Genomic DNA, 15,097 nt, shown 5'->3' with positions numbered 1-15,097 from the left:
AGTTTCAGATGCAAATCTTACATAGATCTTTATTGTTCTTATACTTAATAAAAGTTAATGGCAAGTACACCTTTCTGCTCTTTCGTTTTCCTGTCTCGACATGCATAAAAAACCTTCTTTTTCGACATACTTGCACTCTTTCCAACTGTCCTACATGTTCTTTCTCTTCGCTTCTCTCAACAACATCCTCTTCCTCATCCTTCTTTTCCATAACGCCGTCCCTCCCGCACCAAGCGGTGTCCAAAACTTTGACTCCATGAAAGATGCTACACCAAAAAAAAAAAAAAAAAAAAAGTCTCCTTCGAAACCAAATGAGGCTCAGTTCAAAAATTGGTTTCAAAACATCCTTGACTTTGGATCAGCTTTAAATAAGGCCTTTTACGACGACGGCAAAAAAAAAGAAAAAAAAAAGCGACAAGCGCATCCTGGCATTTTCCGTCTCAGGGAATGTATCAAAAAAATAAGACGTTTCATTCACTCGTAACTTAAGCGATACATCTTGATTTGTTTATCTTCCTGTCTTACCTAAAACAGATGCGCCACCAAAAATCTAAAACAGTGCTCCTTTTATAATCATAAAACAATAAGCATACTATAAAAAAAGTCAAACTACAACCCCCTCTTATGCAGAAAATGTTGTTTAAATACAAAATTAATAGTAAACATTCTTCCCTTTCTCTTTAATTGTGGCGGGTTTCCCAAACTACTTTTATGCTAAGTACAAAGATTCAATTTTTCTTTTCTTTTTTAAAGCCATTTGATTGGGGTTTGGGAAACCGGCGTCTTAGGGATGGAGGGCTGAGGTAAACAGCTGCCAAAATGGACAGTAACATAGAACACTGTTGTTAGGTGATGCGCGCACATATAACACACATAAATACAAGTCCCGCCTTTTCCCGTCTTTATGTACACAAAACCAGTCTATTTTCTCCTTCCGCTTCAGACCATCGTCTCTTTTCTTTTCCCCAACGCGTAAAGGGACCTCTTGTCTTTTTTGGTCTTGTGGGACACGGTCGGCGGGACGGGGGACGACGAGGGGGAGTCAGAGGGGGACGGGGTGACTGTGCCGCACGGCGAAGTGGGGGCGGACTGGGTGGCGCGCCGCGGGCAGTTTTCGTCCGTCCCTTCCATGTGGACCATGGCGGAGATGGAGGACGGCCGGCGCTTGGAGCGGACGTCCGGCAGCGCCGGCAGCGCCGGCACCGCCGGCGAGGCCGGCTCTCCGTGCGGTCGGTGGACAGAGATGGCGCTGCGTAGGCAGTTGAGCCACTGCTGTTTGTGAAAGACGTCGTTGACCTGCAGCGTGTGCGACTGCGCCTGGCCGGGGTCTTGGGCGCGAACGCGGAAAATGTTTTTGGCTGCCGGGGAGAAAAATCGGGGAGAAAATGAAGTGGGTCGCCCAATCGGAGAGCGCCGGGGGAATCGCCAGCCTCACCTTTGTCGGCATTGCCGAAGGCGCCTCTGAAGGAGCCGCCCATTCTGACGTCGCCGTCCTGCAGGTCGTCCAGGACCAGATCCCGCACGGGAATGGGCTGCCGGTACACTTGGAAACACTGGCGCTCGTTTCGGGTCACCGAACGGGTCAGGACCAGGACCTCGGTGAACAGGAACACGTGCAGCTTCTGCCATGGAGACATTGCAAAATTGAGTCTCGCTTGCTTCCTTGGTGATCGTAAATAAGTAAACAGACTCGCTGTGATATGATCGTCCTTCATAAGGAACTCTTTAAGAGTCAGCGGCTATGTCGATTACTCGAGGCCAAAGGTTATATTTGTTATTCGTGGATTCGATTTACGGCGCCTCTGCAGGTGTCTGACAACGCTACGAAAATGAGTCAGCGAGTGGTGAGAACGCCAGGATGAAAAAAAAAAAAGCCCTTGTCTGTACTTGCGCTTCAATTTCGAACCCGTCAGACCGGATTTTTCAGACCGCCCTGACAAAGCCCCAATTGAATGTACGGGCCTCTTGTTTTTGTGCATCTCATTCAAATTGTGTATTGGAAAGATAACGTGGCCTTGCTTGATCTGCCTGTGAGATATCTACCCCTGGTTGTACAAGTTTGGAGTGAAAAGACAGAATGCTCTGAGCCAGAGAGGTCGATAAGATAGTTGGGCTCGTTGTGTACTTTGCTCACCGTGCCGCTCTTGTTGCGAAGCTCGCCGTGACAAAGCAGGCTTTTGCACTGTTCCAGGCGAGGATCTCTCTGCCGATCGTCCAGGTATTCCAGCTTGTCGATGTAGTACAGACACTCTGACTCGCCCTTCTTCATGTTGATGTCGGACAGCACCCCTTGGATGATGGTGATCTGGAGACAAAGGAATTGTTTGGTCTCCAGGTCTCTCAAGCTGGCTGAGTTCAAAAACCGTCTAGGTGTGCTTACAGCTTGTTCCAAGGTGGTGGCGTCCGGATGCTCGGCTGGGGTGTGTCTTAGGATCTCTCTGAGCAGCAGAGGGTACTTGACCAGACGGGAGCGCGGGATGTCTAGGAAGCTCCACAGGTCCAGCTTCCGGCTAAAGGGGGACTCCAGGCAGCGCTGCAAGAAGTCCTGCACCCGTCGGTCCTGCTTCTTCTGGTCCAGCAGGGCTTTGGCAGCCAGCTGGTTGCTGCAGTACTCCTTGTACGCATCTAGCCTGGGTAGCTACACACGGAGAAGCATCTTGTAAAACCACTCCCTGAAATCTTTTTTGGAAGCGGACAGTCCGAACGCAAGCTTACCCAGTCGACGACAATCTGACCGATCTGGCCCACGGTCCCGTTAGAGCCCGTGGCTTTGGAGAGCTGGGCCAGCAAGTCCTCGTGCAGGGGGATGTAGGCGTCCAGGTTGCCGAAAATGTGCGAGAGCTCCTCTTCGGACATTATCGAGAGCTTCAGCATCGGGTCGTGATATGCCTGGAGTAGAAAGGAAGGAGATTGTTCTAATAAATCGGCAGTAAACAGCGATGGGAGCATGTTAAGAATAGCTCAAAAGGCTAGAGTGGACCCCGGAAAGATGGAGTGGAGGATAAATTCCTTGCTTTTTATAGGTTGATTGCGTAGGGGAAGGGGGGGCCTGCCAGGCTTTGATTTAATCTGTTTGCTTTGTGAGTACGAACCTTGCGTGCAAGCTGGAGGTCCTCAATCAGGTCCTGCTCTCCGCGAGACAGCTCAAATATGGCCTGAGGGAGGGGAAGGCAAAGAAAGGTACACATGAGTCAGGGTCCTCTTTGCTTTAGGACGACCCAATAGCCCTTGGACTGGAGGCCGGACTCGTGCCTTGTGCCAGTCGAGACCAGTAAGTCCAAGTTTTTCTGGTTGCTGTCTACATTTTAACAACGCGCAAAGTTTATAGCTCCAGCTGACAGCTGGCAAAGATGTCGAACATGCGTGGTGAGGTAGCGCTCCTCGTTGGCTTCTCGGTTCTATGTGAACTTACACAGACTCGGAAAGTGTCTTTTACTCCCGTTTAGGCTATTGGACACAAATTCCGCAGGAATATGCCAAAGTTGTCTGGACGTACAGGACCGTCTGGTTCTCGCAACCAGGCTGGCCTATTTCTATCTTCTATCTGATGGGATTCTCACCTCCTGTCGCTTAATCTCTTTGGTGGTTAAGGTCTCCTTCTGGTGCACGTCAAGAGTTTCCGACCACAGAGTGCTGTTTCTCCTCTTGGGCGGCGTGGGGGCCGCCGCCTTGCTGCAAGGCTTCTGGGGCACGCCCGGCATCTTGCCATCGCTCCGGAAGGAGGCCTGCAGACGGGGGGGAAAGCAAATGTTTGTCAGACAAGCGCAGTCACGTTTGACGCCGGCTAAAGCCAGACAAAGTTCGCTCACCTGGATGGTTTGGCCGAAGCGCCGGACGGCCCCATTCTTCACCGGCGAGATGAGGTTGGCTAACGACGTCACCCTGCCGAGAGGACGGACCCGCTTGTTGCTGGGTTCCTTGGCGGGGAAGACAAAACGAGGAGGGAGCAGTTAGCCCAGAATGTCGCGGAACCAACCGGCCATTCGCGCCTATTGTGACCCCGCAGAGTTGAGTCCCTCGCCATCAAACAGTCCGGCCGTAAATCCTTTTCATGGACTCCATTTCCAGGCTTTGGAGCCAGTAAAACGGGGGAGTCGGGAGCTCGTACTTCAGACAGATTGGCAGAACTCGCCAGGCAGACAGAAATATTGTCTCTGTCTGCTCGGACAATGTGGAGGCCAAAGCGGCTTCGGCAGCTGTTGGCTCCATCATGTGAGAGGCAGGCGGCTTGGCTTGGCCACCCCGCACAAAGACCTCCTCTAAGTGCCGATCTGGTCGGGGAAGGGGGTCTGGAGGAATGCCAGGAATGCACGAGACTGGTCTCAGCTGTTCGGCACCCCCCCTCCGGGTGACTATCTGCCTGACAACGAGCTCTCTTAAAAGAGGATCCGCGGGAGATAAATGCTTCCTGGTAGCTGCTGTCCTTTAAACTTCCTTCTCCAGACAGACAAAGTAGTGTGTCAGGAGGGGCGGCAGTAACGCAAGACAGACCGGCAAAAGCGTCGCCGCCGTAAAGCGGGTGTAAATCTGTTCCCGACTTAAATGTTTACATAAAGCCGTGTGGCGTTGTGGGGGTCGTCGCAGGGAGTCGAGCGTACAACGCTTTGGCAAGTTGACGCAAGTTCTTTGATAGGATAGGGTTTGCGTGAGAGCAGATCTGCACCTTGGCAAGGTGAACCATGCCCCCCCCCCCTCCCTCCAGCCACGAGACTTATGAGGAAACCGCTCGGCCGCACGCCAACCACAACACGGCGCAGCCAACACCGAGCTGAAGTAACGCTTTGAGACCGCTAAAGTTTTTCATAATCACTACCGATTTAGAATGGCGGCTTTTAATGACTTTGCCCCAGCTCGCATTTTGAAGTCTCTAATTTGGTTGCGTGTACTTTCTCCTGACTCAGCCCAAGTTTGACTCTTGCCTTGGGTCAGCAAAATCCGACTAACCACTGATCCGAACGGAGCCCTTTAGGACTTGTTATGACTGTGGTCGGCCGGAGTCTGGAGAGGACGAACCGCAGTTTTATTAAGCCCTCTAGCGGAAGACCCGGCACATGCTTGCCACATGGCGGCTGAGCGCGGTAGTCTTCATTTGAACCTGTTATTATCGGCACAGACAAGGGGAAGATACAACTTGCATTTCCTGTTTGAAGGGGATTAGTCCACCGCTTTAAAAAAATGTTGCTGGGTGTCTATGGAGAAATGAAGTCAAGATTACAACCTCCCCGGCTGGCCTCGAGGATTTAGGTTTCTTTGATCTATACTTAAATGCGTGGCGCTTGGAAAACTCCAGATGTGCGCCTTTGCCTTTTTTTTTACAGCCAAGGCGCTGCGAATCCAGAACCAGACCTCAAATGACACTGTTGAGGTCATCAATAAGTCACATGGGAAAGTCTGGGAAGTCACTTGTAGACACTCCAGACTTCAGTACTTTTATTGCCACCAAAACCACATGTTGGGAAAATTCTCCAAGACAGCTAATAGCAGAGTCGAGACAACAGTTTGCATTTCATCTACGCCTTCACGCCGTCAATACTTGTTCATTCCCCTGCTATGTTTTTGATAGATATTCTTCCAACCCCCTGCTGGGGTGGCTGTTCAAGAAAAGGCAGCTAATACACAAAACTGTAACATTATGCGGTCTTAATAGAAAGTTCAGTCTTTCCAGTCCTCAGGTGAATCAGATCAGAAAATGTGATTTAGCATCTTACCTCTAACTCCTTGTGGACTTGGTTCTGGTAGTCTATCACTTGCAGAGTCCGTTTGATAGGCACCAAGGTTCCCACTTCATCGTAAGTCACCATAGCTTTCAGTAAAACACAATGTCTGTAGTTTTTTTTGGTTTTGGTATGTCTTTTTCAAAATCCTTGTTCCGAGTAATCCGCAGAGAGAGAGAGAGAGAGAACAAAAATAAGTTAAAAGTAATAAATAAATAGGATCCCTCTAAATGAACATGGGCTCTTCTCCCTTAGTGGGATAGAGCTTTTTGTGAAGCTCTACCTCACGCGCTATCTAAACTTTGGTCTGTTCCAGACTGAGGGTGGGAGGGCTTTATAGGAGGTGTGGGAGGAGAGCACAGCCAATGAGGCGGGCTCAAAGTTCACCAGGAAGGGAGAAGAACACCAGCAGCGGGGCTTGTTTTTACGTACACTCCAGACTAAACAGTAGCGAGAAAAAGGACAGTTCCCCAGTACAGTTTAGTGCAAAATAGTGTGGGTGCGGGGTTTCATGGTTATTTTTCCAAAACTTAGTGATGAGCTGAGGTGGCAAAATACTTCTGTCAGAGGTGAAAAGACCACCAGGTCCTACAGAACGAATTGACAGTATTTTTTTGGGGGGGGGTGGGAATTCAAGGCGATGACAGATTTGGGGTTTTGCTCAATGTTGTAATGAATTGCTCAGTTTAATTTTTAACCAGTTTAAAGAAATTAGTGACTTTTTGCAGAATTTTTGCAATGGCACATCATGGCACATAATAAAAGAAAAAAAAATTTTACACAATCAATAATTGTAATTTTTTTATTCAATTTTTTCTGTGTTTTCAGTTCAAAAATCATTTTGTAAAATATAAAAAAAATATAAAAAAAAGCTTACACAGACTACGCTAATGACAGCCCAAAGCAATCCTCACAAATATTATTAATATTCTCTCCCCCATCTCAATTAATTTCAACTGATTTGACCTGAAATGGAACATTTTGCCACTTTTTCTGCTCATTTTAGGACGTAAGACAACTTGATAAATCAATCGCTGTTAGCGAGTCAGATGTTTTGAGGGCACGATACTAATCGTAAGCAGGAAAAACGCTCGCTCGAATTTCTGTTAAATCATCTCACCACAATGCCACTAATGAATGACTTGATCATTTTATGATTGAGTATCAATCAAAGTAGTGTGTGGGCCCTCTTTTCTTAAACAGACATCTTATCACTCTCATCAAGGCAAAACGGGGAAGGCGGGGGGATTGAATTTGAATAGCAGCAGGGGGGGGGGGGGGCTCTCGAGGTGTTTGAACTGAAACCTGTATATTGAAGAGAGCAGAGGGACGGGGGGCCGGGTGTGACCCCCACGCATGCTTTGTCCATTTCCTTGTCGGTTTCAGTCCAATCAAACGACAACCCGACCTGGGGCCTTGTTTCGCTCAAGTGCGCTCGGGTTCAACTCTGACTGACAACAACACCTGAAGGCGATCTTAAAACCGGGGGGGTCAGAAAAACCAGTGAGGCGTAAGCGAGTCCCGAGTGCAAATGGACGAGAGCGCCACGTCTTGGATGCCACGTCCTCCTGGGTCAACGTGCAGGCGCGAATCCTGACGCCGATGCTGAATGGGCTGCGTTGCGTGGTGGTTGACACCGTTTTTTTAAAGAGTTGTTGACACGGAAGTGCAGCAGGTTGATGGTTCTAGACCAGGGTTGGGCAAACTTTTCGGCCCGGGGGCCACATTGGCTTTAAAAATTTGACAGGCGGGCCAGGGTCAGCACAAGATACGATACATATAAAAACTGCATCCGTTAACAGTACATATGAAACATAAACAGAACAAAAGGACTAAAGTATGAACATACTCATCACTCATGTGGGATTTATGGGATGCTTTCTTGGTTTTCATCAGACTAAGGGTCTGTTCACACATATGTCGAGCCAAATAACACCAGAATCTTCTGTGTCATCTTCTGGATGTTTGGAAATTTGGCTGCACTACTTAATGAAGCCTAAAACTCCGAGACTTTCAGGGAGTTGAACTTGTCACATTGGAGATCAATCCGTTCCAACAGCAACTCCTGTTGAACCCTTTCCGGGTCTTGTGAGAAAGGACATAACACCAGCTGTCCATTTTTCCAAAATCACAAAACCGACGGCAGAATTACTCATGCAGGTCATCCAATGATTTCCTGTATTTTGACCACATTAAAAAATTAAAAAATACAAAAATATATATACAGACGCTCCCCTACTTACGAACGAGTTACGTTCCGAGCGATTGTTCATAAGTTGAATTTGTTTGTAAGTTGATTCAGTGGTATATTTTGTATTATAATTTATGTTTAAGGCCTATATAAGTATATTGAAGGTTTATATAAGTATGTCTAAGGCTAGTATAAGTAACCTGCATTGGTTTGTACTGAAAAAAAAACATTTATTTTGGTCATGAAGCTACCATTTGTAAACAGTACCGCTGTGTCCAAGCTACAAAAGTCCCGTTATTTCAGTGGACTAACTTAGTTTGGATCAAAGTGAAACACAATCCCTTCCAGAACAGACGTTTTCTTTCATGCAACACCTCGTTAATGAGTTAACAGAGCAGAAAATTTGCAGAATGAGTCCCCGGAGAAGGCCCGTCTGCGTGGAGTCTGAAGGCGTTTGACGCCGGATTGCCCTTTGCCGTGAGTCAAGCGTTGTGGGGAGACCTGTTGCTGAATCAGCTAGCGTGTCTACCCCCTCCCCCTTTTTTAAGTTAAACTGAGCTGCAGCTGGAGTGTCAACATGATTTACACTCCAAAACTCAGTCTGCGGAGTGCCGGTGGGCGTAGTCTTGCTTCGGGGCGGGGGGGGCTTGGACGAATGAGTAATGCCACGTGTGGCGTGCGACGGGGTTTCACCGCTGGCTAACCTGTGCCGTGCCAGGGACGGACGCCAACGTCAAGGTCCGCTAGGCTTGCGCTCCATTTAACTTAAGAGCCGTCTTTATTTTTTGGAGAGAGACGTGAACAAGCTGTTCTGGGTTTTAAAAAACGCGTCGGTACTACTGCCCCCTGCTGATTATAATAGAAAGCCATACTGTACATCAGGGGTGTCAGACTTGGGTTGGTTCGCGGGCCGCGTTAACGTCGACTCGATTTCACGTGGGCCATTATAGATATAATATTTAGATTTTTTTAAATAAATGGATTAAAAGAACTGGATTTTAAAAAAAACCTGAATATTCCGTTTTTTATAGATCTAAAACAATGTTTATTTTAGCTTTTTTTAAATATATTTTTAGATTTTACAAAATGATTTTTGAACTGAAAACACAGAAAAAAATGATTTAAAAATGACAATTATTGATTTAAAAGGGGGAAAATCAGGAAATTTAATATACATCTATACTCTTCATTTTAATTTGATCCTAAAACAGAAAGTCGGCACTCATCATTTACTTTCCCGGGCCACACAAATGATGCGGCGGGCCAGATTTGGCCCCCGGGCCGCCACTTTGACACATGTGCTGTACATGAAGAGAAGCAGAAAACGTTTGAGTTAGTGACATTCCTGCCCATGAACAGCCATAAAATTGCCTTATTTGTATTTCAAAGCCACAAATGGGCCTGACCATCCCAATGACTAAAATAATACACCAAAAAAAACTCTCATAGATGATCGTACATTGCCGTAATTGAACTTATTCGCTGGTAGTGATGGTCAAAACGCATTGGACACCTCAGCATTATTGGCAAGGAGTTAGCATACCCTAATAGACAAATTTAATTAGTGTAATGCCCAGCCCTAAACCTAAAAATAAAATGTTCATTTTCACTTCTTTTAATACACTACAATCCATTTTTTTATGGTCCTTCCTCTGTTTCTCTTTGAGGTGCGTCTTGATGAATCACTTGAGTGAGCCATTGATTTCAGTGTAAACGTGTGAAATAAGTTCCTCGGAGGAAACTATAAATAAACCGCACCTTTTACTGTCGACTAACAGGACGTCGTAATCTCGAAATGTTTCACCTTTGGGCACCGTCGGACCGAGCGCTTTACTCATTGTTTTGATTGGTCGGTGTCCGCGCCCCAAAGCAAACCTGGTTGCTAGCAAACACAGGATGATAGCAGATGAACTGGAACGCTGATAGCAGAGCAAATCGCTTGAAACACCACTTCCTGACTTTTTTTTTTACTTTCCGGGGGCGCCGGAGAGGGGGCACGGTGACATTTGGTGATAGGCCTCGGAAAATCATCGGCCATAGGCCGGCGACGGATGGAAGAGTGTTGGAACGAGCTGCGCGCTAAAGAAAATAAAGACGGGCCGCTGGGAATCTTTGCGTCGCCACACTTAAATCACAGCTACAGATTACAAATAGTTGCATAAGTCCAGCTGCTCGTCTCTTGGGGAAGGCTAAAAAAAAATCATACAAAAGATTAATAGATAAACGACAAAGAGTAAAAACTAAACAAAAAAAATGGAAAATTTCTGTGGAAATTCACATCAATGATCTCATGAGGGATAAGTAAAAAGCAGTGGTGGGCCGTCAGGGCCTTCAAGGCCTTCTCTGCTGGCCTAAGAAATATCTGAATCATATATTATATTTTGTCCATCAATACTTATTGAATAATTCCAAATTGTGTGTTAGCTTCCTTTCATTGCTTTCCCCCCTGGTTGCACTGCTTCCAAATGTGTCTTTTCATATTGAAGCATTTAACCAATCTCATTTCAGCCATTATTTGTTGCCAGGGTCAGAAATCTGCCTCAATGCCTTCACAATCAGTTCTGCAGGCTCTGCTGCATTAAACAAGTGTCGATAAGGCTGTTGCTTTAACCAATCAGATTTCGAGTTGGCAACACCACAATGCATTGTCGCAGGCGTAGGGATACATCATTGCCTTGTCTCTAGTGATTAGCCATAGCTACCAAACTGTATTTGGAGCGAACTGCACACGCAAATATATATTGTTGTGTTGACTTAAAGCCATTTTCAAGATGGACTATGCCAGAAATACGACAGGACAGGCTCGACTTTCAGCATTAGCTTCGATGGCGATAGAAAAGAAGGAAAAAAGAAAGGTGGATGGATATTGTGTACAGTTAAAAGGATTTTTGGTGAGTCAAATATGGCTATATTCCTAAATAATATTTCAATTGTGGGCCAAGTTCTGATATCTGAAAAGCTCCAGTGTTTTTAATCAATAAATGCTACTAGGAAGTGGCTTTTACCCCATTTTAGTGCAATTGTTGCCGTTTCGCGTATGGACGTATCGACGTTCATCACTGTCTTTTTCCCGGGGAAATGATACTCCGGGCCCGGTTCTGATGTCTAAAAAGCTCCAGTATTTGTATTTAATCAATAAATGCTGCTAGGAAGTGGATTTTACCCGTTGAAGGCGCTACGAGAAAATGCACGGACCGCCACTGCTAAAAAGGCCATTGCATTGTTTTACAGGGTAATTAATTCATAGTCCTACTAGAAACAGATTTAGAATTTGAAGTTACATTTCTGATTTTTTTTTTTAAGCGAATTGCTATTACCTGGGGATGTTCTAATAGGAATGAAAAGATAAATAAAAAGGACGCTACCCCTAGAAAGCAACCTTCAAGAGTACTTGGGATCTTGAAGCAAGCACTCACTTCTCTCTCAAAGAGTTATTGGCTCAAGCACCCCCCCGAAAAGCTTGTTTTGACTTGAAACGAAATAAGTGCGCGTTAAAAATAATAGCTGTAATTGGACTCCTTGGGGGCAGCCGTTGTAGCGCTTTGTACTGTACGAGTTGACACGTGTTGAATGATTTCTCCGTATCCACCCATTACGTCGTCAAAACTTTTTATCTTCACCAAACGCACTGAATTGTGCCTGTTGTTTATCAACAAATGGAACTGAATTCAATCTGTATCTACGCCCTCTGAATTTAAAAATAGAAAGCAGGCTTATTTTTATTAGTCAGCCAAAGCGTGGGGAGAGTGGAGACTTGCTATTTTTATCAAGATGCCCTCCATCAATTTTGGGAAAATGTCTAAAAATGGTAAACATGCTGACTTGCTGGGCCCAGCCAAAGGCAGCAATAAAATGAGATTGCATCAAAGTCTACGTGAAATGTTCAAAAAGTCAAAATATGGCCGCAGAGTTGCCAAAAGAATAGCGTTTTTATGACCTGAAAATATCCTTCCATTTTTTGGCTTGTCTCTCCAGTCCGATTTATGTCAGGATTCTAATAATAATCTAATAATCCATATTTACTGCTAACCACTTGAGTCACTTTGTACCTATGTATTTATGTGACCACTTATTCGATGTTGACTTTTCATCGATTTTGACTACTTATCTAATTATGACTATTACTTATTATGTTGACTATTTATCGATGTTGACTACTTTCTGTTGACTACTACTTATTTATTATGTTGACTGCTTATCTACATTGGCTACTACTTATTTAATATGTTGACTACTAATTCATTATGTTGACTACCTGTCTACGTTGAAGACTACTTATTCAATGTTGACTATTTCTTACTTATGTTGACGACTTATCTACGTTGGCTACTACTTATTTAATATCTTGACTACTTATTATGTTGACTATTTATCGATGTTGACTACTTTCTGTTGACTACTACTTATTTATTGTTGACTGCTTATCTACATTGGCTACTACTTATTTAATATGTTGACTACTAATTCATTATGTTGACTACCTGTCTATTTTTACGACTACTTATACTTATTCAATGTTGACTACTTATTTATTATGTTGACGACTTATCTGTGTTGACTACTTATCTATGTTGACTACTTATTTATTATCATGATGACTTATCTATGTTGACTACTTATTTATTATGTTGACAACTTATCTATGTTGACGACTTATCTATGTTGATGACCTATCTATGTTGACCACTACTTATTTGTTATGTTGACTACTTATTTATGATGTTGACAACTTATCCATGTTGACTACTACTTATCTATTATGTTGACTACTTATCTATGTTGGCTACTACTAATTTATTATGTTGACTACCTGTCTATGTTGACGACTTATCTATGTTGACTACTTATTTATTATGTTGACGACTTATCTATGTTGACTACATATTTATTATGTTGACGACTTATCTATGTTGACTACATATTTATTATGTTGACGACTTATCTATGTTGATGACTTATCTATGTTGACTACTTATTTTTTATGTTGACTACTTATTTTTTATGTTGACGACTTATCTATGTTGACTACTACTTATTTATTATGTTGACTACTTATCTACATTGGCTACTAATTTAATATCTTGACTACTAATTTAATATTTTGACTACTAATTTATTATGTTGACTACTAATATATTATGTTGACTACTTATTTATTTATTACTTCTCATTATACTTGTATCATGACAATTCAATTCAATTCAATTATTTTGGACTGGTAGACATATTTTGCACCATGGCTTTTAAAAAAAAAAATTGAGCACGTCGCCGTTGTCCATCAAATGAAAAGACGTAACATGTCTGCCGTCAATACACACCCGGAGTGGCGTCAATACACAAGCCTAGCTTGGAATGGTTGATGCTCTTCATGCGTGGATTTAAATGCGGCTGTGTCGTGGATTTTCATATGAAAAAAAGTCAACACGTGTCTTGTTTATCTTGATTTATTAAGACAAAGGTCCCCGTTTACGGCCGCTCGGGGCGCACGTGGCCGGCCTCCTTTGCTCTTTGCCCTCGTGGCTCTATTGTAAAGCCACAATAGCCAGCGCTGGGGGTCCGAGAGCTAACAGGAAGGAGTTAATTAGGCGGCACCATGCTTTAACACCTGCACGCGGATTGTCAGCGGGGGTCGCTTAGCGGGCGACGACGCTAGACGACGGCTCGTAAAGGAAAAATGGCCGTCGCGCTCCGTTAAACTGGGACGCGCCAGATGGCGCAGGGATGTCGCGACCCGATGGCCGTTTGTCCAACGACGCCGTTTCCCCCAAAAAAGGGCTTGAGCGCCGTAGACGGCTACAAATAACAATCGCCGCTGACCTTTTGGGGTGAATTGCAGGCGGGAATCACGCAAAATGGCAATTAAACAAAGACTTTCGACTTATCCCGGGCGATAAAGCTATCAGGCATACAGTAAGTATGCACGAATGGTGGTGCCATCTTTCTCCTTTTGGAATGCCTGAGACCAGATGGATGCGCCAAACTTTGTAAATGATGGGATGTACTTACAACGGTGTAGATAGGAAGCCAAATGTCCAAACGTCAGAGTGGAACTCGCAAATCATTGGGAAATACGGGGAAAGGCGGACTCGGGAAGATTGTTCTCACGGGGCCGCTTTCTGAATTTGATCTACGTACATATATAGAAAGAGGAGGAATGAAATTTACAGTAGGTTATCCAAACATTGACTCGACGGGAAGACTTCAGGAGCAAAGAATCATGGCCATGGGGATATCGGCCAGTGATATGTGATGGAAGTGTATGGTTAATAGCATGGGATCCTCCCGGTTCTTTTTTCGGCGGCTGCTGGATGGAAAACAACACGCCCCGCGTGCACTGACTTGTTCAAAACGTCACATAGTCTTACTCGAAAAACACAAGTGTGGAAACTTTTTAACCTGACTAATTTGTCACCGGCGTACATCGACGTAGTTTTTTTACTAATTTAAGAGTATTACGTACGTGTTACGCAATCCACATTTGACGAGCGCCCCGCAACCGTGTGGGGCTTTCCTTGAACCCGCACTAATCACTCGCCACATGACGACACGGCTTTATTTCCAACCCCGCCCTCCTATCAAAAAGCCATTGAACATCAATGAGCGCTTGTAAAATTGACACTCCAATGTCCTTTTCTTGACCCTAGAATGGTAACCCTCTATTTCAGGGGTTACCTTTCACGCTTCTGAAATAGAGGGTTACCATGGTTACCGGGGGAAAAAATGGGTCCTAAGCAATGTTCCCTCTAATTTTTTGTTTGTCTGGGCAGAAAGACAACCTCCCTGAGCACACTGAGTACCGGTGTGAGCAACATCATCATTGCTCGCTATGGGCACACACCAGTATTGGATTGGATAACTTTATTCATCCCGTATTCGGGAAATTTGGTTGTCACAGTAGCAAGAGGGTGAGGATGCAGGAATAGGAAAGGCATTTTAGACATAAATAGATAGGTAATAAGTAACTTAATAAATAAATACATGAATAAATATATACATAAATAAGCATGTCTCTGAAGTATATATATATATATATATATATATATATATATATATATAAATACACATACGCATATGTGTACATATACATACACACACATATATACGCATAAATGTACATGCATGCATACGGTAGGTCTTAACCTAGCTGATGGGAGGAAGGATCTGCAGAAGCGCTCCTTCCTGCAATGAGGGT

General features: G+C 44.5%; 3 protein-coding genes across 14 annotated transcripts in view; 1 reads left to right on the top strand and 2 right to left on the bottom strand.

Moving 5' to 3' along the window:
- The window catches only part of mkln1 (muskelin 1, intracellular mediator containing kelch motifs), a 159,138-nt gene that overhangs the window by 41,815 nt on the left and 102,226 nt on the right, over positions 1–15,097 (bottom strand). The window lies entirely within an intron of this gene.
- LOC144069249 (ankyrin repeat and SOCS box protein 13-like) overlaps positions 1–15,097 on the top strand; it is a 91,185-nt gene that overhangs the window by 36,696 nt on the left and 39,392 nt on the right. The gene's annotated exons all lie outside the window — the stretch shown is intronic.
- net1 (neuroepithelial cell transforming 1) lies at positions 3–6,040 on the bottom strand. Its single transcript, XM_077594471.1, has 9 exons — positions 5,709–6,040; positions 3,810–3,917; positions 3,561–3,725; positions 3,093–3,155; positions 2,716–2,889; positions 2,381–2,638; positions 2,135–2,305; positions 1,436–1,622; positions 3–1,358 (listed from the first exon to the last, which is right to left on the bottom strand). Exons 1-9 carry the CDS (start codon positions 5,799–5,801, stop codon positions 940–942), a joined length of 1,638 nt encoding a protein of 545 aa, XP_077450597.1. The 5' UTR covers positions 5,802–6,040; the 3' UTR covers positions 3–939.

The sequence above is a fragment of the Stigmatopora argus genome, chromosome 23, assembly GCF_051989625.1.
Source record: "Stigmatopora argus isolate UIUO_Sarg chromosome 23, RoL_Sarg_1.0, whole genome shotgun sequence".
NCBI lineage: Eukaryota > Metazoa > Chordata > Actinopteri > Syngnathiformes > Syngnathidae > Stigmatopora > Stigmatopora argus.
This window is presented reverse-complemented; position numbering and strand designations above follow the sequence as displayed.

What these genes read in the sequence shown, in the direction of transcription:
- net1 (XM_077594471.1), bottom strand. Translation starts at nt 5,801, where the DNA reads ATGGTGACTTACGATGAAGTGGGAACCTTGGTGCCTATCAAACGGACT. An exon ending in AAGTCCACAAGGAGTTAGAG is followed by an intron (nt 3,918 to 5,708) that starts GTAAGATGCTAA and finishes TTCCCCGCCAAG; the next exon opens with GAACCCAGCAACAAGCGGGT. An exon ending in GCTTCGGCCAAACCATCCAG is followed by an intron (nt 3,726 to 3,809) that starts GTGAGCGAACTT and finishes CCCCGTCTGCAG; the next exon opens with GCCTCCTTCCGGAGCGATGG.